At 50.0% G+C, this 23,654-nt stretch overlaps 9 protein-coding genes across 9 annotated transcripts; 4 read left to right on the top strand and 5 right to left on the bottom strand.

Annotated features, from left to right (window-relative positions):
* Positions 1-2,959: 2,959 nt before the first annotated feature.
* On the top strand, positions 2,960-3,685 carry N7508_010874 (Mg-dependent acid phosphatase; the record flags this gene model as incomplete). The annotated part of the gene is made up of 2 exons (XM_058468934.1): positions 2,960-3,153; positions 3,238-3,685. 2 exons carry the CDS (start codon positions 2,960-2,962, stop codon positions 3,683-3,685), a joined length of 642 nt encoding a protein of 213 aa, XP_058316780.1.
* Positions 3,686-4,159: 474 nt separating this feature from the next.
* On the top strand, positions 4,160-4,918 carry N7508_010873 (transferase hexapeptide domain protein; the record flags this gene model as incomplete). Its single annotated transcript, XM_058468933.1, has 1 exon — positions 4,160-4,918. The coding sequence occupies one exon, from the start codon at positions 4,160-4,162 to the stop codon at positions 4,916-4,918; it is 759 nt and encodes a 252-aa protein (XP_058316779.1).
* Positions 4,919-5,235: 317 nt separating this feature from the next.
* N7508_010872 (putative filament-forming protein (Tpr/p270)) lies at positions 5,236-11,197 on the bottom strand (the record flags this gene model as incomplete). The annotated part of the gene is made up of 2 exons (XM_058468932.1): positions 5,236-10,853; positions 10,906-11,197. 2 exons carry the CDS (start codon positions 11,195-11,197, stop codon positions 5,236-5,238), a joined length of 5,910 nt encoding a protein of 1,969 aa, XP_058316778.1.
* Positions 11,198-11,759: 562 nt separating this feature from the next.
* N7508_010871 (transcription factor TFIIE subunit TFA2) lies at positions 11,760-12,641 on the top strand (the record flags this gene model as incomplete). Its single annotated transcript, XM_058468931.1, has 1 exon — positions 11,760-12,641. One exon carries the CDS (start codon positions 11,760-11,762, stop codon positions 12,639-12,641), a length of 882 nt encoding a protein of 293 aa, XP_058316777.1.
* A 452-nt stretch (positions 12,642-13,093) lies between these two features.
* N7508_010870 (3,4-dihydroxy-2-butanone-4-phosphate synthase RIB3) lies at positions 13,094-14,038 on the bottom strand (the record flags this gene model as incomplete). Its single annotated transcript, XM_058468930.1, has 3 exons — positions 13,094-13,613; positions 13,757-13,874; positions 13,975-14,038. 3 exons carry the CDS (start codon positions 14,036-14,038, stop codon positions 13,094-13,096), a joined length of 702 nt encoding a protein of 233 aa, XP_058316776.1.
* A 523-nt stretch (positions 14,039-14,561) lies between these two features.
* Positions 14,562-16,609, bottom strand: N7508_010869 (uncharacterized protein; the record flags this gene model as incomplete). Its single annotated transcript, XM_058468929.1, has 2 exons — positions 14,562-16,519; positions 16,567-16,609. 2 exons carry the CDS (start codon positions 16,607-16,609, stop codon positions 14,562-14,564), a joined length of 2,001 nt encoding a protein of 666 aa, XP_058316775.1.
* Positions 16,610-17,098: 489 nt separating this feature from the next.
* Positions 17,099-18,759, bottom strand: N7508_010868 (uncharacterized protein; the record flags this gene model as incomplete). The annotated part of the gene is made up of 2 exons (XM_058468928.1): positions 17,099-18,617; positions 18,674-18,759. 2 exons carry the CDS (start codon positions 18,757-18,759, stop codon positions 17,099-17,101), a joined length of 1,605 nt encoding a protein of 534 aa, XP_058316774.1.
* Positions 18,760-19,480: 721 nt separating this feature from the next.
* Positions 19,481-20,191, top strand: N7508_010867 (putative ubiquitin conjugating enzyme (UbcK); the record flags this gene model as incomplete). The annotated part of the gene is made up of 3 exons (XM_058468927.1): positions 19,481-19,587; positions 19,684-20,016; positions 20,092-20,191. The coding sequence occupies 3 exons, from the start codon at positions 19,481-19,483 to the stop codon at positions 20,189-20,191; spliced, it is 540 nt and encodes a 179-aa protein (XP_058316773.1).
* A 553-nt stretch (positions 20,192-20,744) lies between these two features.
* Positions 20,745-22,748, bottom strand: N7508_010866 (NupC/NupG family nucleoside CNT transporter; the record flags this gene model as incomplete). The annotated part of the gene is made up of 3 exons (XM_058468926.1): positions 20,745-21,026; positions 21,085-22,351; positions 22,429-22,748. 3 exons carry the CDS (start codon positions 22,746-22,748, stop codon positions 20,745-20,747), a joined length of 1,869 nt encoding a protein of 622 aa, XP_058316772.1.
* Positions 22,749-23,654: the final 906 nt, after the last annotated feature.

Raw genomic sequence — 23,654 nt, 5'->3', positions numbered from 1 at the left:
ACCCCTGTTTGACGAATACGCCGTTGGCAACTTTGTATCTTGACACTCACGAGTGATCTCTATTGTTCTCTTCTCGTACATGCTTTACCCTTGCCCCCGGTCAGAGATAGTCAGGTGTATAAGCATCCTAATGGAAACAAAAAAACCGCACACCGACGTATCTTGATATTCTAGTTATTTGAAAGACTTCAAGAGGTGTATGTCACAAATGAGTGCGCCCCCCACGGCCTATAGTACAGCCGAACCAGTGTACTTCAGAATACAGACTATATATATCCGGAGCCGCACCTCACAATACCACCCAACCTGGGATTCCAGAACCAATACTGGCTATCGAGTTGATTATATATCGTCATGTTGTGATGAACAACATATTGCAGCACTAATACCACCCGCACCTGTAAAGAAATGAGGAAACCCTGGAATCCCTATTCCGCCTGTTGGTCTTCCTGGTCTGGTTCAGTGGTATATGTCCTTAAAAATCTCCCAACTTAATACCTTTTGCCGAAATACAGTGCAAAAGACTGTAGTAGAGCTATTCTGCCTATCCCAGTATCTCACATCACAATCCTAATTCATCGCCATTTAGCAGTTTAATGAAACACAATCATGATATCTGAAAGCTTGTGACCTTGAAATGATTTAACGAAGTTCTTTGGCATCCTGTTCTACAATTGTGAGAGACTTCGCTGAAGCTCCATTGAGCACACATGTCATAAAAGTACATATAATTGGCTCTGATTTTCTCGGGCCTCAGTTGTTACTTACTTGGTCACTGTCTAGTCTAAACAATTCAGTGACGACCTTCATATGATTATAAATGTTCACCCGGGTTGTTCGCTGCACATTTACCTGGGCGGCTGATTTGAGTGAGGCACAATAAAGGGGGAGAGATTAGAACAAAGAAACCGCCTGGGTCTACTAATTCGAGGCAGACAAGACATCTGATGCCAGTTCCAGGTTCTGTAGCGAAATAATTAATTTCTGCTATGCGGCTGTTGATCACCAGGAACTGAAACCAGGCGACGCGCCAGATCAAACCATGCACAACAAGACGATCAGAATGAACCACATCCATAGACCTGCATATAAACTAACTGAATCAGGCTTGTATGAACCATTAATTGCTATACTATGCATAGATCTAATCTGTTCCGTCTCTCACCGGGACACAGTACCTGATATTACTATACAATGGCTGCACTAAAAGACCACTACTTTAACCTGGCGGCCAGCATCGATATAAAGCTTGTCATTGTCCTTCGGTCTACTCAATAGCTGCATTGTGGCCCTAGAGCCCAACATATGTGTCCATGTCTAAGAGGCCTCGATGCCCTAGACGAGGCTGGCATGGGCCCTGCCAAGGAAATTAACAGATATCTACACGACCTCAAATGTTTTATCGGCCAGTCCATCGATAAGAAGAATCCGGAAGGCGGCAGCATCAGAACATGCATCTCGTGTCTAAACAATCCCCCTTTGCAACCTGACCCAAATATGAAGATTGAGATTGAGATATAAAATCAGGAAGACAGCAAAGCGTACATCGATTCGGATTTTCATCAAGTGGTGGCCAGCATAAACATGAAGATTGACAGAGATGCGTTAAGCAAACTGAAAAAGCGCTTTCTCCAGAAGGCTCAAGGGGTGTCTGGCGGACTCGCTGAATTGAAAACAAGCTACGACAGTGAAGGCACTATACAAGTAGTTTCAGTGAATTCATGCATGCAAAAGGACCTGGACTTCTGCACAACTTGCGCGACTACAAGAGTACGCCCATGAGTAGCCCAGAAAATTTCTTCGAATCCCAAGTGATGGGTTACAATCGTGTTTGTTCTGCCTGTAAAGATGTAGTCTCTCGAGTACGGCCTCTGAGATAGTTTTATCAACGGGGAAATTGTCGAAGAACTGACAGTATTTCTCAAAAGACGACCATTCTTCACGTACGCCACCTTGAATATTTTTGCCCATGCAGAGAAAGCTGGTAGTTGGCAAAAACACGTACCAAAAGATAAGATACACTGCTCGATCATGCGTTTTGGCATTGGCGATCTTCTTTTTTGGCACTGCCCAATGTCTCGTGGACTGGAATAAAGTATCGTCGAAGATTTTGCATCTGGCAGCAGCTTCCAATCTGATTGATGTGGTGAATGATCAAGCGCCTCAGAATTACGCTGAAGAGGTTTCGATGGAAGAACGGTTTTGCATTCAGCAGCGTTCTGGGGTCATATAAAGTGGCTGGATGCCTCAAAAACCATGGTGCAGACTATAAAACAATGGCTTTTGACGGGTATGCCGAACATGTATGAAGCGTCAGCCAAGGTAGTACAGCCGCTACGGAAAGCCTCGAGAAAGAGGACTTGAACTTCATGAACAGGTTGCTTGGACTTGAACAGCAACCGTCCACTGAGTTTGCCCTTTCTATCATTGTCTTAGCTTTTTCTATTGTCCATTTTCTTTTTCCTGTTTCTGGTGTTCACTCCCACTTTTTCTCGTTTCTTTGCTTCGTCTATCCGAAATGATTACCGCCGGCTTTATACCGGTATTAAGATTGAAATGCAGTCATGTATTCCGGAGGCCCAAAAGCAGAATTCTATCTAGGATTCCATCCAGGACTAAGAAACCAATTCAGAGCTGGAAAAATGTTGTAAATACCACTGCTCTGTCATCATAGACGAGCAGTGTTGAGATGACGCCTGGTGCACGTTCGGAACTGGTGCTTAGACTTATTTTTGTGTTCTACAGAGTAGCTTATAATACAATCATTGAGATGCTGAAAGTAGATTTGAATCGTCTTCAAGCCATGTATTTCGGGGAACAAAAGTCGATCTAGATAACTTGGAAATGCAAGCCAAGGCACGTGCTTCCCGAGCCTCAACCCCGGCTCGTTCCTCCAACTCCATGGTCCCCACCCTTCTGATTCTTAAACCTTCTTTCTACATCATCCCTCACTCACACCATGCTCCGAGCGAAGCGACAAAACACTCAGCCTTTAGAAGATGCATCCGTGGCGCCGGAGACCTTCACTGACGGCCTTCCACTACCGAAATTGATTGCCTTCGACCTCGACTATACACTGTGGCCGTTCTGGGTAGATACGCACGTCAGTGCCCCTGTGAAAGCACGAGACAACAACTCACGCACCGTGGACCGGTATGCTTGACACCCCTAGTTATACTTCTCATGAATATTTTCCAAACCAAGAACCAACTACTAACCCCCGCATTTGACAAACAGTTGGGGTGAGTCTTTCGCCTTCTACCCAGCAGTCTCGTCGATAATCTACGCCTGTAAACACCGTTCAATCCCATTAGCCTTGGCATCTCGAACACACGCACCTGATCTGGCACGCGACATGCTCAAAGCCCTGCATATCATTCCCACTTTCTCCGATAACCCGGCCGCCAATGCGAAAACCATTCGCGCGCTAGATTATTTCGACCACATTCAGATATTCCCTGGTAATAAGACATCTCATTTCGCGCGGATCCATCAGTCAAGTGAAGTTGCTTATGAGGAGATGCTGTTCTTCGATGATGAGGCGCGGAATCGGAACGTGGAGACAGAGTTGGGAGTCACGTTTTGCTTGGTGAGGGATGGGATGACAAGAGAAGAGGTTGATCGCGGGGTGAGAGCTTGGAGGAAGAGGAACGGGATCAAGAACAAGACTGTTGAAGACGAGTGACGGTTTTTTACTGTCCAGAGGCTCTATACTTGAGGGATTGTTAGCGTTGTATTTATAGATAACGAGTTTAGATTTGGATACCCCGCCGGAAAGGTGTTGATATACGGATCCCATTGTTCCGAGGCCTAGCAGGCCGCGACATACGTATTTGCATCGCATACCCAGTTGCATTGTCAACAAATTTGCATCCATCTTCTGCCGCTGGAGATTTTCGCTGATCATCAATGGCCAGAATAGTCTCTTTGGATCGAATGTAAACAAGGCTGATTACTTACTTATACTCGACCAATCTCACGTAATGTTGAATAGGGCTCCCCCTTTCCCCATCAATAAATAAAAAGCAGCAAAGTACGGGATATGCTGCCTGCCAGTGGGCAAGATGGACGGCTGATAGAGCTGACTAAATAATACCCGACGTCAGGAGCTATCGCATCATGACCTCCGCGGGAAATTATTCTCCCCACAACAACCACAATGGCAACGCTCAAACCGCCAACAAATACACACCGCTCCTCGTCATCATCTCATAGCTCTGGTCCACCAAAAGCCCCCGTAAAAGCCGATGTCACCGCCACAATCGCCGATACCGTCGTCTTCCAGGGCACCTACCCGGTGACCATCGGCGCAGGAACCGTGGTGCACCCTCGTGCGCGATTCTACGCATATGAGGGACCAATATATGTCGGCGACAGCTGTGTAATCAGCGAGAAAGCCGTGATCGGAGCAGCGCCTAGTCCATCGAGTCGATCAGCGTCGCCGTCCAGAACCGCAGATCCAAACACAAGCCCCGAATCCGGGACAGGGACAAACTCGAAGAAAGAGGCAGTGACACGGATCTCATATTTTGTCACTGTTGGTCCGTTATCGACCATTGAACCAGGAGCGCATGTTCATTCATCTGCTAGCATTGAAGCTCTTGCGATCATCCGCCGTGGTGCCGACGTCGGGTCTCACTCGAAGGTGTGTTCGGGCGTTGAAGTTGCTGCCAATGGCCCTGTCGGTGAATGGTTTGTAGTCTGGGGCTCTGGGCCTGGACAGCGGAGGAAGAGAGCGCGTGGTGCGAAAGCCATGAGCCCGGCTGTGATTGGCGCCTCACAGATCACACAAGCGCCTCTTCCTGCTCCTGCGCCGGAGGGGAGGGTTATTGAGGATGCGAGGTTGATGGTTTTGCAGAAAGAGAGAGAGGTGCTGGCGAGGATGCTTATTCCTGCTGCTGGCGGGAGAAAAAAATGATTATTATGTGGGTGGTTTTGGATTTTGATCTCAAGTATATCTTTCTGTCTTTGAGCAAATGATACCCCTGTTACTTACACTTATCACCCCTGTATCTGTCTACAAGAATGCAAAGTCTTCTTAAAAACTGCAATTGAAAGTAAAATCCGATAAACGCCGCCATACACTGGAGTAGATACATGACAAAAGGAACGATTATGCTCTTTGCAATGCAACACCGACTATGAAAAGCGCAGGGAATCCTGTGTTCATGTGGTACTGATAAAAAAAAAGATGAGAAAAAACAGGAAATGTAGAAAGAAATGCGAAGGAATTGTTCAAGATGAGCCCCCACCGCGAGGCTGTTGTCCACCGCCACCTCTCTGTCTCTTTCCGGCGTTGGCAGCCTCATTGGCATTGTCAGAGCCTTCATCACGAGAGCGCTTGTTGCCCTGCGGAATGAATTGGCGAGCTGAGGCGTTGAGGTTTCCGCGGTTAGCATTGGCGGTTTGGTTTTGGGATTGGGCTTGTGGTTGAGATTGGACGTTGGTGTTTTGGTGACCACCACGACCTTGCCCTCCACGGCCGCCTCTTCCTCGTTGAGCTCCCCCACCACGTTGGACCTGAGCTTGGGTTTGACCTTGCTGGTCATTTTGTTGAGCGTGGCCAAATTGCTGACTTCCAACGCGACCTCCACGTCCACCTCTGGCAATTGGAAGTCCCGATTGCAGAGCGCGCATCAACCCTGGTGGGTTCCCTGCAGGAGGTTTATTTGGCAGATTAGAAGGTTGCTGGTTCTGCTCGATTTGCGATTGACTGAATTGTGCGGGAGGGTTCTGGGAAGGTTGTCCCTGTCCCGGTTCAGATGCAGGGCTAGGGGAAACTTGAACTGGGGGAGCCGAGGTGGCAGCTGGAGCGGATGCCGCAGGGACAGGGGCAGGGGCAGCCGAAGAAGGGGCCACCGGTGCTTGCTGGTTTGGAACCGGTGCTGGGGAAGCAGGTTGAGTCGTGGGTGTGGTTGTTGCCGTTGGTTTTGCAGCAGGTGCAGGCTGGGCTTTCTGTGCGACCTCCCAGACTTGAGCCACAGCTTTTTCTGGGGTTTCTGCGGCAGCTATCTTCACAACCTCGATCTTGGCATTCGCATTGTTGAGTCTTTTCTCGAGCATGCTTATCTGCACGAGTGGCTTCTGCCCGGCCAACTTGATTTCGTTGTCTTTTTTCTTAAGTTGTTGTGCGTATTCCACGTCCTTCTGGCTGATGCTATCTTTGTGTTCCTTTTCCTTCTCCTCAACCTTCTTGCGGAGGAACCTCTTAATAACTTCGTTGATGGGCTTGTTATTTTTACAGACCTGTAACGCTTCAGGCTCACTCATGTTGGCTAAGCGATCTGCGAAATCGTCTTCTGGCTTCGAGGGCGCTGCGGGTGTTTGTTCAGGAACACCACTAGCCATATCGGGAACAGACTGTCCACCGGCGGAAAGCTTCTCAACCTCTTGTCGATGAGCGGCAATGGCGTTATCAAGTTGAGTCTTGTATTCTTGAATCTTAGCGTCGTGTTGGCGTTCCTTCTCGACAAGGGCAGCTTCGAGGCGTTGGATCTTCTGCTGAAGGCTTTGGATTTTCTGCTCGAGGGCCTGGACCCGTTGGTCATCACCGGGAACGGGGACTGAGATCGTGGCAGTGGGGAATTGTGAAGCTGGAGTAGGGTTGACAGCGGCGGCAGCAGGTGTTGGTGCTTCAGCAGGTGCTGTTGTTTCAGCGGGCGCGGATGCGGATGCATGTGACGCAGCTGAGGCCTTAGCCTTCAGTTTTTGCAGTTCATCCTTGGTGATTTGCAGTTCCTGCTGAATGACTTCCTTGCCCTCCAAAGCCGTTTTGAGTTCGGCTGAGATGTTGTTGATACGATTCGTTTGATCCTTGGAACGTGCCTTGGCCTGTTCAATGAGATCGTTTCGTCTGCTTTTCCACTGCTCCTGGGCCTGATCAAACTTCTGGGATGACTCGGTGAGCTGGGCCTGAAGGCTAGTGCGTTCGGTAATGAGTGCATCTCGTTCAGATACGGCCGTGTTTTTCTCGTTTTCAAGGGTGGCAAGTGTTTGCTCCATTTCGCCGTGAGAGTTATTTTGGACGAGTTTCGCATAATGGTCGTGACTTTCTTGCAGCAATTGTAGCTCTCTGTTCTTGGCCTCAGCCTCATCCTCCAACTCGCCAATCCTGAACTCATGGCGTGCGATTTGCGTGGAAAGCTCAACCACCTGAGCTGACTTTTGCTGAAGAGTGTTTTCCTTCTCCTTCAATTGATCTTGGAAGAGGCGGGTGGTTTTGTCGCAGGACTCTTTCAGCTCATCGATACTTCTTTGACGCTTCTCATTCGCCTCTCTAGCCTGAGTGTCAGATTCGGAGCGGAACTTCTCGAGATCCTCGCGTGCTGTATCATATGAAGATTGTAGAGCAAGGAACCTAGAATTAACCCTGCCAATCTCCTTTTCGAGTCGCCCTTTTGCCAAGGCGGCAACTTCAAATTCGTTCTGGACGATCTTCAGCTGATTTCGCAAGGAGGCGATGATGTCTTCTTCAGCTTGGGAGTCAGAGGCTACCTGGTTACTCTCCGACATTTCATCCGAACCTTCGACCCGACGCCGAAGGGCCAAGTTCTGGCTCTTGTGGTTTTCTATCAGCGTGTAAAGGTGGTCGTTCTCCTTCTGCATCTCGTCTCGACGCTTTTTCAGCTCGTGGATATCGACCTCATGCTTGGCCCGTTCCTCCTTCATAGTCTCTCCCTGTTGGTCAAGGTCTTTCTTGTAGGTTTCGGATTGCGTTGTTAATGTGACAATTTGTATCTTCAAGTCATTGACCTCGTTACGAACTGCTTGGAGGTTCTCGACAGCCTTGGCGTGTTCGAGGAATTCCCTGTCGTAATTTTGCTGAGCCTGATCGTAATTACGCTGGGCAAGGTCAGAAATTTCTGCTTGTGCTTTCATGTCCTCTTCATGACATTGTGCTGCAGCAACATGGCCTTCAATGACCTGATTCAGGCGACCGATTTCCGATTTGAAATGTGCCTCCCGTTCTTCTTGGTGACGAGTGACCTCGCTTTGCTTTTCCTTAAGCTGAGAAATCTCGGAATTGGTGTTTGTCAACTCAGCCGAGATTTCCTCAATTCGATCCTTGAGGCTCTGAATCATCTCGTCTTTCTCCTTGATGAGGGCATCGGTTTCTTGGCGGTACTGCTCCTGTGTCTCAGTGACCGACTCCAGGCGTTCTTCAGTATCTTGACTGATGGCTTGGTAATCTTGCGCCAATTGCTTGGCATGATCAAGTTCAGCAGTTGTTAAGTCTAGCTGACGCTTAAGATTGGAGACTTCAAGCGAAAGCTCCTCCTCTGGAGTCAGGTCATTGCCTTCGCCAGATCCTGAAACCACAACGGGAGGCTCGGCGGGACCGGCGGAAACACTAGGCTGTGGCGGCAAGACTTGCACGCGCTCTTCCGCACTCTTCAGCTCGACGGTAAGCTCATTAACACGGGATTGCAAATGGTCTCGCGTTGTCTTCGTCGCCACGAGTTGCTCGCGGACCGAACTCAGGCTAGTCACAAGGTCGTTGATTTGCTTCTGGGATTGTTCATGCTCGTAATCCCTGCGCAAGTTGTGCTTTTCGTACTCTTCCTCCTTGCTCTTCAACTTGAGTTTGGTTTCCTTCAACTTAGATTCAAGGGCCTCGAATCGCTGCTCGGTTTGTTTGAGTTCAGCAATGTGGACCTGAAGCTCTGTATTCGATGATTGCAAGGCATCCTTTTGAGCCCAGAGATGCTCTACCTCCTCTTTGTACCTCTTCTCAGTCGATTCCAATCGATCCTTCTCCCTTTCAAGTTGCGTGCATTGTTTCTGAAGCTCCTCTTGTTTACCGTCGGCAACAATGAGGTTCTCGGCAGCTTCGCGAAGCTGGTTTCCTTGGAGGATGGCATTTTCAGAGAGCTGAGAGTTACGCTCCTGTAATATGGCCTTTTCGCTTTGGTGCATGTTTGTTTCACTTCGAAGAAGCTCTTCGCGGCGCGAGGAGGCAGTAATTGCGCCATTGAGACGACTGATCTCGGACAAGAGCTTACTCTTCTCGTGAGCAAGCTCATTGACCTGCTGGCGGAGTTTAGTATGCTCTGTGTTGGTGTCCTCGCGGTAGGCGTCGAATTGAGCTTGGACTTTGCCGAGCATTTCAGCGTTGTCCTGTCCTAGTTCACCAGCACCAGGAGAAGCACCGAGCGGCATAGACTGCGAGAATACAGATTGTTCGGTGGTGTTCTGTTTCTTGTGCATAAGCATGCTGCGGAAGGTGTCCCGCTCCTTGACGTAGCTTTGCATTTGCGCAGTGAGGTTGGCAATCTCATCTGAGTTTGTCTGGGCTCGGACTCGAAGTTCCTTGAGTTCATCGATTTCGTTCAGTCTCGCAGCCTCCTTCTCACGAGCCTCCTCGCCTTCCAGTCTGTCACCGAGGTCTCTCAACATTTGCCGAAGCTTGACGTTTTGAGCCTGAAGTTCGTGGAGATTCTTGAAAGTTGTCAGGTTCTGGCTGATAAAGCGGCCAGTGGCGTTCAGATCCGCATCTGATTCTTCAATCTGGCCACGTGCGATTCTCTCAAGCTCCTCGCGATCGTAATCTTCGCCCTTCTGTAGAAGAGCAACTTCCAAGAGAAGAACCTTAACTTCAGAACCCAGATCCCGAAGCTGACGGCGGAGGATATCGCCATCACGGGCCAACCCCTCGACCTGGCCTTGCCACTTCCGTGCCTCCTTCAGCGAATGGTCCTTTTCTTTATTGGCCGTATCGTTCAGTGTAGACATATCTACAACAGCCTGGTTCAGACGGTTGATTTCTGCGTCCTTTTGCGCGATGTCAGGGCTAGTGGAATCCAGCTCCAACACCATCTCATCAATCGTTGCCCGGTATTCTTGATTGTTCCTCTCCGCCGCAGCCAAGGCAGCTCGCATCTTGTCATACTCAGAGTACATTTGGGTGACTGTCAAACCACCCTTGCCACGCGAGGCTCGCGGTGAGAATGTACTCCCTGGAGTGCCGAATCGCATGGTGCTGGAACGCATCGGTGTACTAGGTCCGGCCCCATTCAAAGAACGAGCAGGGCTTGCAGATCTGCCTCTTGCTGTCTCAGACTCAACCTGCGCAATCACCTCCTCAAGTTCAGAAATACGAGACTCAGCATTGTTCTTCTCTTTTGTCTCGGTCTCAAGCTCCACAAGCAGACGAGAGATTTCTTGTGCCGCGGCGTGTTTCGCTTTTTCTAGATTGAGTTGACATTCTTGTGCGCGTTGCTTGGCCATCTGCGCAGCAGATCCTTGCAACTCAGCAAGTCGATTGGAGCTGTCGAGCTCGATACGGAACGATTCGGTTGCTTGGATGGCTTCTTCCTCCAACTTCTGGATGGTAGCCAGAGACTCGTCATACCGTTGTTCCGTTTCATCCAGACGACTCTTGAGTGAGTTTTCGCTGCGTCTCAGCTGGTCGATAGTGGAGTTTGCCTCCTCATTTTCACGTTGAAGCTCCGAAATTCGAGCAGTCTTTTCCTTGCGGAAGTTGATGTACTCGGTAGATTTCGTCTTCAATTCTGTCTCAAACCATTCGTTATTCTTGTTGATAAGATCCAGTTCTTGCTGAAGATTTTGTTCGCGGAAACGTGCATGACTAGAATCCGAATTGTGAGCCTGGACCTGTTGCTCGGCCTTAGAGAGTGAGCGTCGCAGCTCGATGGTCTGCTCGTGCTGAACCGAAAGCTCCCGTGCCAATTCGTCATAAGCAGATGATTTGGATTCAAATTGTTCGAGTAAATTTCTGTTCGATGCCTCAAGGGTTGAGACACGAGATTTGAGGGACGTGATGTCGGATTCGTTTGAGGTGGATGAAGATGTAAGTGCCGAAATTTCCTTTTCCAACGAAGAGCGGGTGGTTTCTGCGTAAAGTCAACATAGAGCTTTCCAAAGGCCGAGAAATGGGATTCATACCAGATTCACGCAATTTCTCGCGAAGACCTTCGACTTCCTTGTGTTCCTTTTCAACACTGGATTTGAGAGCATTAATCTTCAACTCAGTATTGCGTTTAAAAGTGTCATGTTCCACACTCAAGCTCTCCTTGTCAGTCTTGAGCTCGTCATGTTCATGAGCCCTTTTGGTGAGGGACTGCAAAAGCTGATTGACAAGCTCCACCGTTGGGGCTTCTGTCAAGCTCGTAAGCGTAGTTTCAGGAACTGAATAGTGAGATGCCAAATATGGCAATTGAATGGCGGTGTCAGCCATGGTATCGAAGTGTCAACAGCAATGAGCTGTTCTGGCGGCGAAATCAAGAAAGATGAAGACGCGGCGCAAGCTAGAGCTGAGCCTCCAACAATGGACGCGCTGTGGACTGTTTAGAGACAAGTACACACAGCGCTTCGAGGGAACCCTCAGGTCATGACGATCCAAAAGAAAGTTGGATCGCACGACTAAGAGGTAAAGGAATTGAATGAAAGGGTGATGTGAGAGATGGGCCAAGGGCGTCCAGTTCCGCACTTTGGTTGCGTTCGACAAAGGAGGTTAGCGCCGTCCGTACCACGTGACTTCATCTGTCTGCCTCATCCATCGATGACTTCTACAGTTCTACTCACTTCTGGGTTAACAGGGTTCTTTGCGCCTTCTTCATCCTTGTGTCTCATTGTCCTTTCATTATTTGGGCATAATACACAGGCCTCATTTCTATGCTAGGATTTCTTTAAATCCTCGACCTTGATCTAGGTCAACCCGAGGCAATATCCGGCCGTCCACCAAGCTCTCTTGGTTTCATCTCCACGGTTTTACTGATCCTTGATTACTCGTCGCCACCATGTCCTACCTTCAGAATCAGTTGAAGAACTTCAACGCCAGTGTGATGGAGTCGGCGAACAGGATGCCTCAGCAGAGACGTGTGGTCAATAACCAGCCAGCCTCCGGCGGCAGCTCCCAGGTCCCATCATCTGCGCCGACCCCCTCATCCTCTGGCGAAGTCAAAAAGAAGCGACACGATGCGGACATCGTCTACTCTCAGCCAGCGAACACCGGTACGGGCAAGGATATCATGACGCAGGTGTTGTTTGCGATCGAGCACATGAAGTCCAAGAACACCCCACTCAAGTTTGGTGATATCGTATCGTACCTTTCTCTTCAGCACCGTGCACACGACCAAGGCTACGTTCACGCTCTCCGGCGCATTCTCTCGAACCACGAAAAGGTTGAATTTGACCCCAGCGGTGCAAATGGCGAAGGTACATTCAGGTTCCGCCCTCTCCATAACATTCGAAATGCCGAGCAACTGCTCCAGAAGCTCCAGTCTCAATCTACTGCCGCCGGAATGAGTGTCAAGGAGCTCAAGGAGGGTTGGCCAACCGTCGAGGAGGAAATAAACCAACTGGAGAAACAAGGGAAGCTACTCGTGACTCGCAACAAGAAGGACGATCATCCCAAGATGGTCTGGGCTAACGATCCGTCCTTGATCGAGCATTTCGATGTTGAGTTCAAAGAGATCTGGTACAAGATCAGGGTTCCTGATGCGGCAGCGGTCAAGGAGGAACTCGAAAAGGCAGGCATCACGCCCACCAATAAAAATAAGGTAGTCGGACCTCGAGTCGCAGCTCCAAACAAAAAGGTCAAGAAGCCGCGCCGCAGCGGCAAGACGACCAACACTCACATGATGGGCATCCTCAGAGACTACTCGCACCTTAAGCGATAGTGGACCTAGCTCAGATAGCTGCAAGGCACTCGCCTGGCTTATTTGCTCCTCTGTTCCCCTGATCCTATACTACAGTGGGAAACGAGACCTGATCAAGGTGGGGCCTTTATTGCATTGCATTGGCGTTTGATGAGAGCATGCGTGACTGCTGTCACCGCATAGTATCTCAGCTTTGATATTTACACTTCTGATCTGGCATTTGCCCTTTGTACATTACACGCCGAAAATGATAGATACCCACACAAACTAGCAATGCCATTTCTGCGATCAACTACTGTTCATTCTACAATCACTGTGCATTCCACAACCTACGTCAACATAAACCCGACGCTATGTATATGCATGTATTCATCGAAAGGTATCAAGGAGAAGGCGTAGTGATGTACAAGGTACCCAAGAACACACAAACCCTAAAAGCAAAGGGCAAGACAAAACCAACAAGACCTCAACCCTCAATGCTTCCCATTAGCAACACCAGCCCCCTCAGTCTTAACCAAATAATCCACCAAATCCTCAATAGTACACACCTTAATCCCCCACTTCTTACCAAAAGCCAAACACCCATCACGACGCATCATACCATTATTTCCACCAATTTCGGGAACACCCGCAACAACCTCCCCATCCTCAACAAGCTCAGCAATAACACCAGCAGGCGCCTTCCCAGCAAGCTTGCAAAAGTCAACCGCAGCCTCGGTGTGACCCGTCCGCTCGCGCACACCACCAGGACGCGCCTGCAGCGGGATGATATGGCCTGGCCGGCGGAAGGAGTCGATTTGCGCGGTGGGCGAGGCCAGTGTTCGGCAGGTCAGGGCGCGGTCTTCGGCGGAGATTCCTGTTGTTACACTGTCGTCGCTGGAGTCGATTGTGATTGTGTAGGCTGTGCACTTTGGGTCGGCGTTTTCAGTGACCATCTGTGGGAGGGCGAGGCGGGTGGCGAGCTCTGGTGTGATCGGTGCGCATATTAAACCACTGCGAGGGTCAGTACGTTTGGTCAATTATATGCTTTGCTGCACGTGTAGTGCTTGTGTGCCATTGCGGGGCGGGAGATAAGTAGGAGGGGTTATGTGTTGGAGGTATTCCATGCAAATCCCGATGGTGGGTGGCGCTCTTACCTTGTATAGCGGACCAGGAAGGCCATTTGCGCGGCCGTGATAGACTCAGCGGCAATGATCAGGTCGCCTTCATTCTCGCGGTCTTGCGAATCAAGGACAATGATAAATTCTCCATTCTCTGTGCGTCACAGTCAGTTATCTGGTCGAATTGGAGTACCCCGCCAGCGGATTCCGCCCGCGATGGGGGAGGAGAACGTCCAAATAGACGGGAAACTCACTAAATGCTGCAATTGTGTCCTCAATTGAGTCAAATTGGTGTGCGATATCCGCAGGGGAAGGCATTGTGGTCGGAGTATGGAGTGGCACTTTTGCCCCTCACTGCGCAATTGCAAGGTAGATGGATTGTACCGAAGCGGAGGGTACAAGGATTATACAAAGTGTAAGTATGAATTGAAAGCTGGGAAGGAAGCAAAATGCAAAGTGTGAGAGGAAAAGAAGAATCGCGTAGAACCTGAGTCAACGGCTGACAAGCGCATTAGAAATGCTCGTGATGCGTGGGGAGCCGGACCCGGCGGATTGTTAAGCCTCGGGACCAGATGGGGAAATTCTTCCTCCGAGGTCTATAAAACCCAATTTGGTGTTCGGGACTGGACTTCGGGCAAGGGGCTATTTACAGTGTAGTCCTTGGGGATTGTTTCATTTCATGTGCGTGATACATGTTTAGTCAATCGAAATTGACCGTCTAGGTAGCCGGCGTTTCAAATTTCAGGGCCACTATGCCTGATCCAACCTACAAGATAGCATTCAACGCGACAAAGAGAGAAATCAGGATACAGGGTATTAGAACAAATTAAATCACAGTTTATCAACCAAGCCCCAACCCCCGAGTACCCATCCAGCGCACCTCATCCGCCTGTCTCTCAAGCGCACGTCGCATGCTATCTTGGTACCTCTGTTCTTTTTCCCAGTCATCACGGCGCTTATGTCGCATAGCCTCGCGAGTAGCCTCGTCGACTTCGGCATGCATGAATACATCGTCTTCGGACTGATAGCCGTCATCAAGTTCCGTCTCATAGTCCTCCGGGGTTGAGAATTTGAGCCGGCCAATACGCTCGCCTGTCCATACGAGCAGCTCATCTCCAGTGAGATTACCACCCGTTGGTAGAACTTTTCGGGCGACCTCATTGTTACTTGGAGAGTTCGAACCCGGCCAGAGACCGCGGGGTTCATCGTCTTGATCATTTTGTCCAGATGTTGGCTGTCCACTGCGACGACCGAATGGGATCTGCGGTTGGGATGTATTGATATTCCACCGACGGACCTCTGAACGACCATCTCTTTCGGTCCATTTGATATTGCCCTCGGCATCAGAGAAGACGATACGATTCCCATGAGAACCCACAGACAGCAACTTGGAACTGGCGGCGCTCTGTCGGTTTTTATATTCCGAGTTGAGATTAGATGTCATGTTCGAGGGACTGTAGCTCTTTTCTGATTCTGACTTCAGGCTGTATAACTCTAATGAGCCTCGGCCATTGTATTCACCGCATGCCACGACGGCGTGAGATTCTGGGTAAGTGGCATCTGAGAAGACAGGGAATCGAGGCGCTGGAACAGAAGCAAGACCGCATAATCGACCTCCGGAATGGACTGTGGTCTGTAGCCGCGGGAAGAAACGGCGGTCGTAGCATAATATGCTGGGGAAGCGACCTGCGAGGAGAATGGTATTTACATGAGGAGCTGGGGGGTGCAGGATGGAAAGAGGGCCTGGTTGGAAGAGGGGAGCATAGTTGGCTCCCGGTTCTGATGGTTCTGGACTGCGAATGCGTCTGGGTGGTTGTCCATTTGGTTGGAGTTTGAGTAAGGGCGAATCGGAGTGAGCAAAGATGCCTGAAACCAAGTCACTTGAACCGAGAACCTTTTCACATCGTGAGCTGATTGCCTCTTCTTCCTCAACGGCAGATAGTCGAGCGTCGTATATTTGCAGGCTCAGTGTTGTGGCTAGTGTCAAAGGCACGGAGTAATCTGTTTCCTGTGAAAGTGCAAAGATGGACCACGGATAGCGTTGCTGCGAAATTACTTTCATTGTCTCCAGGTCAACTTCATTGAGAACATTTCCAATTGCAAGGTACGCTCTTTGCCGCAGTGAATCCACACTAACGCCTTCACCCAGGTTGATAAAGTCCAACGAAGACTTCGAAGAAGGATCACGACGCCCAGACAGATTCTTCATAAGCAACCCGGGCTCACTAATCCCCAAGATCTTGCCCTTGCTTGCCTGCGAGTCAGCAGAATGCGAATGATTTAAATCCCATATGCACACACTGCCATCGTCAAGCGGAGCAACGATCTTATTCTGTCTCGCCGAACTCCAATCCTTAAGCAGACCTATGCCTTTAACCTCATAAGCCTGCCCATTTTTCCCATCGCCATTACGGACCAGCGGCTGCTGAGTCCATGTCAACGAGATAGGACCCTGGCGAGCAATATACTCGGAATACCAATCAACGTGCTCCCCCCTGGCGGAAGAATCCCAATCAGTGGCCGCGCGGGCCCTTTCCCCCCAAGTCACACCGCGATCCTCAAAATCATTTGAAGCGGTCACAGAAGGCTGAATCAGATCACGCAGCGAGTCCTGACCCAAGTTGGTCAGCGATGCCGCATCGGAAAGCAAACTTTCGGACTCGCGGGCCGGGCGGAAAGCCTGGCGGGCAGCCAAAGACTGGTCATAGCAGTGTAGTCGCCACTGACTATTATCGCGGGCGAGGTCAAAGAAAGTCTTATTGATGCATTGAAGCTGGACCTTCTCTCGCGGGGTGAGGACTGATTTTCCGATCAGCTCTGCGGGGAGGTTTGGGGAGGTTGCCTACGGTCGATGATTTTGGATAGAATCTCTACCGGCAGCTTATCCATGCCGAGGGGACAACTGCATTGAGGATAAGGGGGTTGGTTTGTCCTTTGATGAGGTTGTGTTTGCCCCCCCCCCGCGATGATCTGCGAGTCCAGACCGTCACGTGGGTTTATGGGCTTGAGTACAAAAGTATAGGTGATGGGCTGGTGACAATGTGAGAGTAAGCTCGGGAAATTTATCCGATCCACTGGACTATATCCCACTGGACTTGATTATTGAAGGTAAACAGAACTAGATTAAGCTCAGGCTCAAACCCTGGATCGAACTACTGCTTTTAGCCGCAACTCAAATGCGAGATCAAACCTATGATTCAAGCTATGTGCATATTAAACATAAACAGATATCTGGTGTTTCCCACAGCCAAACTCCAGCCTGGCCCAATCTTCCCACCATCAATCAGTCATAATTCGTACATTAAAGCAAAAATAAATCCACGATAGGGAGATAGAAAAAGAGATGACAGTATATGGCATCCATGGATAGCAACACTGTTACTCATCTGGTCGGAAGACAGCCTCTTTGCAGAGAATGGCCACCTTTTTAAAGAAACGTCGCCATTCTAGCGGATCGCCTTTGATTTTGATGAACTCAACCTCGAATACGCCCTCTGAAACACATTCGATGAGTACCTTACCCTGCAACGGACACATCCGACCATCCTTGGCAATCACCCGGATCATGGCAGAACTATCTCCGGCAATAACAGCAGGGACACTCGGAACGGGAACTCCGAGTCGATGAAGTGCCTCACAAATGAGAGGCACGAGAAGCTTGAGCTCCCACGCGGAGTAAAACCGGGTCATTGGGCGCGAGGGAACAATATCCTGGAACTTCTGTGCGTTCTGGGTACGGCTCACTGGCACTGAAGGCTGCTGTGAGAACTGTGACATGGACGGCTCGTCCTCGAGATGGCCTGCCATAACTGCATCTTGCGAGGCAAATTGTTTCCCGGTAGGCTGGGTTGAAGAGAAGACGTCTGGTTCCTGTGGGTTGTCCCAGTCCATCAACATTCCACCACCCAGCATCTCCGGCTGTGTTGAGGAGAACCCTCCTGCATTTGCGCTGTCATCAATATCCATATCCATCTGGTCAAAGCTTCGACTAGCTCCCTTCCGCGATTGGGAAAGAGGATCCTGGCTGAAATCGATATGAAGTGACTCAAACATGGAAGTAGCAAGATTGATGGGATCTCTCAACTTGCCATCAGCGGACAGGAACTTGTTGGCGCGTGTATACCAAGGATGTCTCCGTACATCCTCCAGCGAGAACCGACTCTTGGGATCAACTGTCAGCATGCCACGCAGCAGTGATAAAGTGGCCGGTGGTAACTTCTGCCAAAGCTCATCTGTTGTTCGTGAATTTGTCGCCACATATTCGTGATACTCGAAGCTATCGTCCGTGGGACTATCCCAAGGCGTATTGCCTGCCAAGAGAACGAATAGCACAATCCCACAAGACCAAATATCAACCAGATCGGGATGATATCCAGATCCCTTGTTCTGGCCTCGAGTGCTGCTCGTAATGACCTCAGGCGCGATGTACGGCGGACTCCCACAGAACGTGGTAGATAGCTTGCGCGTGCCCTTGTACTCGAACAGCGCGGCCAGACCGAAGTCCGCAATCTTCAGGTTGCCATCTCCGGTCAGCAACATATTCTCAGGCTTGATATCGCGGTGCCCCACGCCTTTGGAGTGCATGAAGCTCACAGCACTGACGAGTTGGGAGAAATAGACGTGGGCAATGTCCTCACCCACACCCTCGTCCGCCTCGATCTTATCGAAGAGATCCCCGCCTTCAGCCAACTCCATCGCGATCCAACGCCACACGCTGTCTTCGCCTGTTTGGTAGAAGTTGATGATATTGCCATGGCCAGAGACATGTTTGTGTACCGTCACCTCCAACTGTAGCTGTCTTGCGCTGATTTTCCCGTGGCGGGCGGCGTAATCTTTATGAATATACTTGACTGCGAAGACAGGGTTATCTGAATCGAGTGGGCACGCTTTCTTGATGCTGCGAGGTACCAAAACACGTTAGCACTGGTTCGCGACGAAGAGGGGATGCCTTACCAGGCATAGGCACCTTGGCCGATGGTCTTGGACACGATGCGAAACGGCACATCGTTTGGGAGCGGAGCAAGCTGCGAATGCTGCATTGTGGAGGAAGCTCACCATGAGCTTTGAACCTAACAGGGGATACTCGAGATTAAAAGGGCATCATGAGTGGTTGAAGCAGGGATGAGGCTGAACGCGCAAGGGACGCGGGATACGCGGGCCACTTTATCCTGATCGGGAAGTGTGTTGACTACCACTGGCCGTAAGTACTGTACATGTTGTGTAGGGATTCGAAGCATCCTTGATATATGTATATGTAAACTTCGTATAGCTGCTTTATGTAGTTCTTATAGATTTGAAACTGCACAGACCCGCATGGACTCCGATCGCACTAACTGTCAGATCGGCCTGCATTTCCTGCTCGAAGCCTTTGAAAATAGATTTAAAATTATACATTAACCCTTCTAGCTATTCTACCCTACCCGAGATCAATTATATGCTGGCTCTGAATGGCATGGCATATTGTGCTTACCAAGTTCGTAGCGGGGTCTCGTTGCTGGGGCGCTTAGTAGTAAACAAATCCACTTGGGCTTTTTCTTTGACTTCTTTCTGTACTCAGACTTGGACCCTTAACTATCTCTTAACTTCAATAATCTCTAATATTCCCACCCCTCTCGATCTCTGGGTCTCTCGGTCTCTGGTTCCTCCCATCTGACGTTCTCAGCGGATCACTTGACGAATCCGGCGTCATTCCAACCTCGCTACACCAGCATTCCAGTCTACCTTAACACCACCTCCGACCCTTGACTCTTATCCTCCAACATGGATTACAGCATGGAAGACACCCAGAACTCAGCGCCCGACGCACTGGAGCAATCCAAGCTCAACGCCACCGGCCAAAGAAGCGACACGCAAAGCGTGACCAAGCGGTTCGTCCCCAGCGCAAACGCGCTGCACAGAGCCCATGTGCCAGTTTTCCCCTCTTTGGAACCAACATACTGACAATATCTCTTTTATGCGTGCAGCCTCCAAGCCGAACTGATGCAGCTCATGCTCTCCCCATCCCCCGGCATCTCCGCCTTCCCGGACGCAGACGGCAACCTCCTTTCGTGGACAGCAACAATCACCGGCCCAACCGAGACACCCTACGAAGGCCTGACCCTCAAGCTCTCCTTCGCTTTCCCTAACAACTACCCCTACTCGCCCCCCACCGTTCTCTTCAAGACCCCAATCTACCACCCCAACTTCGACTTTTCGGGACGTATCTGTCTCGATATCCTCAAGGATAAGTGGAGTGCCGTCTACAATGTCCAGAGCGTACTGCTTAGCTTGCAGAGTCTCCTTGGTGAACCGAACAAGTAAGCACATACCCACCCCATCCCATTAGCCCAATGCAATGAACATGGACATGAACATATACTGACGAAATACAGCGCGAGCCCCTTGAACGCCCAAGCCGCCGAACTCTGGGACTCAAACCAGGAAGAATTCAAGCGCCACGTCCTGGCCCGCCACCGCGATCTTGACGATTAGACTGAACAGTGCATAGCATGTCCTTTTGTATTCATTCTGCATTGGCGTCGGTTGGTCCAGGTGCCCACTCGGGGGTCTGAGAACGTGCTGCACATGCATAACGGTCACATCCATGGGCCTGGGAGTTTTCTTTTTCTGGTTGCTTTTGTCGTCTTATTTTTATTTGGTGACTCGCTGGGAGTTTCGCACATTCAAGTACAGGCGTGGCATGTTCTTGGTATCCCGTGAATTGAAGATTTGATTCTGGGTTGTTTGCTTTTTTTTTTTGGCTTTGGGGGTGGCCCTCTTGTCTTAGATTTGTGGGGTTAGTGTAGTGTATTGTTGCATTAGGGTGTATGCTTGTGTTAAGATGCGTACTTTGTGGTTGTAGTAGTGAAATTTCATGGATCAAGAGGAATTTTTGACATACCATGTGATATAAACGTACACTTGACTTCAACTGTACGAGTATGACGACACGACCAGTATAATACACACAGGCCCAACATGTATATACTCAAATATAATATTATATTAAAAACAAAATCCACCTAGCAAATTAACCAACAACCAGTTAAGTAGTAGTGAAATACTGCTTTTCATTAGTGATAAGCAGACCAGCAATAGTAGCACTAGTAAAAGTACTAATAGCACCGGTGATCATAGCACTAAACGCGACACGCGACACATCACCACCACGACCAGGCGAGATCTGCGCCAGCACACCAATTTGGTTACCCAGTGATCCGATATTAGCGAAACCGCAGAGCGCATAAGTAGCAATAAGACGGGAGCGGTCAGTGAGATTAGCATAGGCTTCGTCATTCTGGAGGGCGTTGTAGGCGACAAATTCGTTCTGTGACTATGATTAGATGGTGATATAAAAGGCGAATAGGGAATGAAAGGGGACATACGGTAACGAGCTTTAGACCAATCAACTGGCCGACTTTGAGGAGATCCCCGTTACGGGAAACACCCAGCAGGAAGGCAATCGGGTAGCAGATGTATCCGACGATCAATTCCAGGGTCAGAGGGGGGTCGTTGATATTTAGATACCTGCCCCACCAGGTGAGAAGGCCGTTGACCAGACCGACCAGGGAGATGATACAGAGCAGGGTGGCGCCGATCATAGCAGCGATCTTCAGACCGAGCCAGGCACCACTGGAGAAAGCGTGCAGGGCGTTGGAGGACTTGTGCTCTTCGTTATCGGGGACGACGACACGACCCGCTGTGAGGGTTTCTTCTTCTTCCGGCCAACGCAGCTTCGACACGGCCAGGGAGGCGGGGATACTCATGACACACGAGCTGACTAGGGCTTGAGGGTTGACGCCCATGCTGATATAGGCGATCAAGACACTTCCGGCGATTGTAGCGAAACCCGAGCACATGACTTGGTGCAGTTCGGCCATTGTGAGGTGGGCGATGAAGGGGCGGATGAGCATTGCTGATTCACCTTGGCCGATGAAGGGTGATGCGGCAGCGACGACGGCTTCGGCGCCGGAGACACGCATGCTCCAGAAGAAGAAGACGGCGAATTTGCCGATGAACCATTGCAGGATACTAGTGTAGTATAAGAGCTGGACGATGGATACGAAGAAGATGATGGCCGGGATAACGCTGATCAGGAAGAAGTTTGCAGGGGCAAAGGGCTTCGTGGTGGCGTAGAATTCATCGCTGGTTAGGAAGGTTACACCGTCAATAGCGAAGCCGAGGAGGTCACGAGCTAGCTCGGAGATGAAGTTGAAGATGTCGTAACCTGCGCCGGAGCGGAGCACGAAGAGGGCAACGATGAACTGCGACAGCATGCCGACGATGACGGTGTGCCAGACGATCTTCTTGCGGTTGCGGGATGTGAGCCACAGACCGAAGATGAAGACGACCATACCGAAGAGACTGACGGCACGGCTGGCTCGTGTGTTATCTTCGGATTCTGGGGAGGCGAATGCTCCGATGATGATTACTGCAATGCATACCAGGGCGCCTGCGGGCGTCCTCAACCTGTCTGGGATGGCACGCACGACCACACGGGCAGTGTGTGCCCATACAAAGTTCATAGGCTTCGTCACGATGGTGATAGGGATATAGAAAAATATAAGACGCAGGGTGATGGCGAGCCATAGGAGGAATGGGATGAGCCATCCAAGGTCATATCGATGCAGAATGAGACCAGCAATCCACCAGCTAAAAGAAGCATAAGTCTCTGTTTCAAGGGTGTTGATACCCATCTTTCCAAATGCCAGTAGACTCGATCAACTCACCCGGTAAATAGAATAAAAACCAATGCATGTACAGCGTGTCTCCATTGCTTCATCGCGCGCCGATACCATGTTCGCTGGGGATAGTTCTCACCAGCTTCCTCGTCTCTTGAGCTGGATTTGCTGCCGTGATCAAGTGGTGTTGGCTCGGGGACTACACCTTTCTCGAATTGAACATCGTTGGAGTAGACGACTTCATCTGTACGACCTTCTTCGGCGAAAGTAGTATGGTGCTGATGGGTGTGGTGATGTTGGTGCTCTGGATCCAACACAGGGTCATGAGGCACAGCCGGAGCCGTAGTAGCCTCTGGGGTTTTATCCATTGTCTCAAGTGTGAAGAATCAGACACAAACTCAGTTTAGAAGAGCTGAAGACTCAAAAAGAAGACAAGACCCGCCGGAGCAGCAAGGGGAGATCTGCGAAGACAGGGTTTTATACAAGAGCCAGTTATCTCGAACTTATCTGACACCCCAATTTATTTTTCTATTTTCCACTTGCCACGCGAGGCATTTCTCTGTGCGGGGATTCTGGAAAAAAGATTAAAGTAGACTACAGGGATAGGAACAAGGCTAGCCACCGGAGACCTCCCCATTCTCGTCCAGGTCTGGGGTCTGCACTCCAATGAACGGACAGGCCGACGGGGCTCCCGTCTCACCTCGAGCCACCCAGAGCCATTCAGCGCCAGCTAGAGCCACATGTAACCACAGATTTGGAGCCGGTTGATAAGAGTGTTGCACTATCTCGGTGGCCTAGCTCTGTTTAGGTAGAGATATCTTGCCACCGACCCATTTTGACCCATGTCGGGCTGGTGATTGGTCGCGTGTAGATCAGACTAGGCGATTGGAAAGTGTCTCCGCACTGTTTATTATACGCGTTTGTGGGGTCGCGTGCTCTGAGAATTTTTAGCATTTGGGCCGAGGGTCACTAGAGCAGTTCCTCGACTGTTGTGTGACTGAAATAACGAGAGGAAGTTCGCAGAAACGGGCATTGTGTGATTATCAGAAGGGCATTTAGGGTGAAATTAGCGTTGAAAAACTGGAGACTCGATAAGCGGTAAAGGCCCGAGAGTCCACTTGATATCCACGGGCTGATAGTTAGCTTGGCACTCATTTCTGTGTTCTCTGTTATTTGTCCAAGTTATCGGTGTCAATTGTATATCACAAGATTATATCAAGGAATCTTAGCGGCGAACCCCGGGGTCAATATATCTCGTAGACCGACGGTCAGCG

Source organism: Penicillium antarcticum (assembly GCF_028974205.1).
Source record: "Penicillium antarcticum strain IBT 31339 chromosome Unknown utg000009l_segment0_segment0, whole genome shotgun sequence".
NCBI classification, from domain to species: Eukaryota; Fungi; Ascomycota; class Eurotiomycetes; order Eurotiales; family Aspergillaceae; genus Penicillium; species Penicillium antarcticum.
Note: the sequence above shows the minus strand (reverse complement) of the source record. Positions and strands in the feature narration are given on the sequence as shown.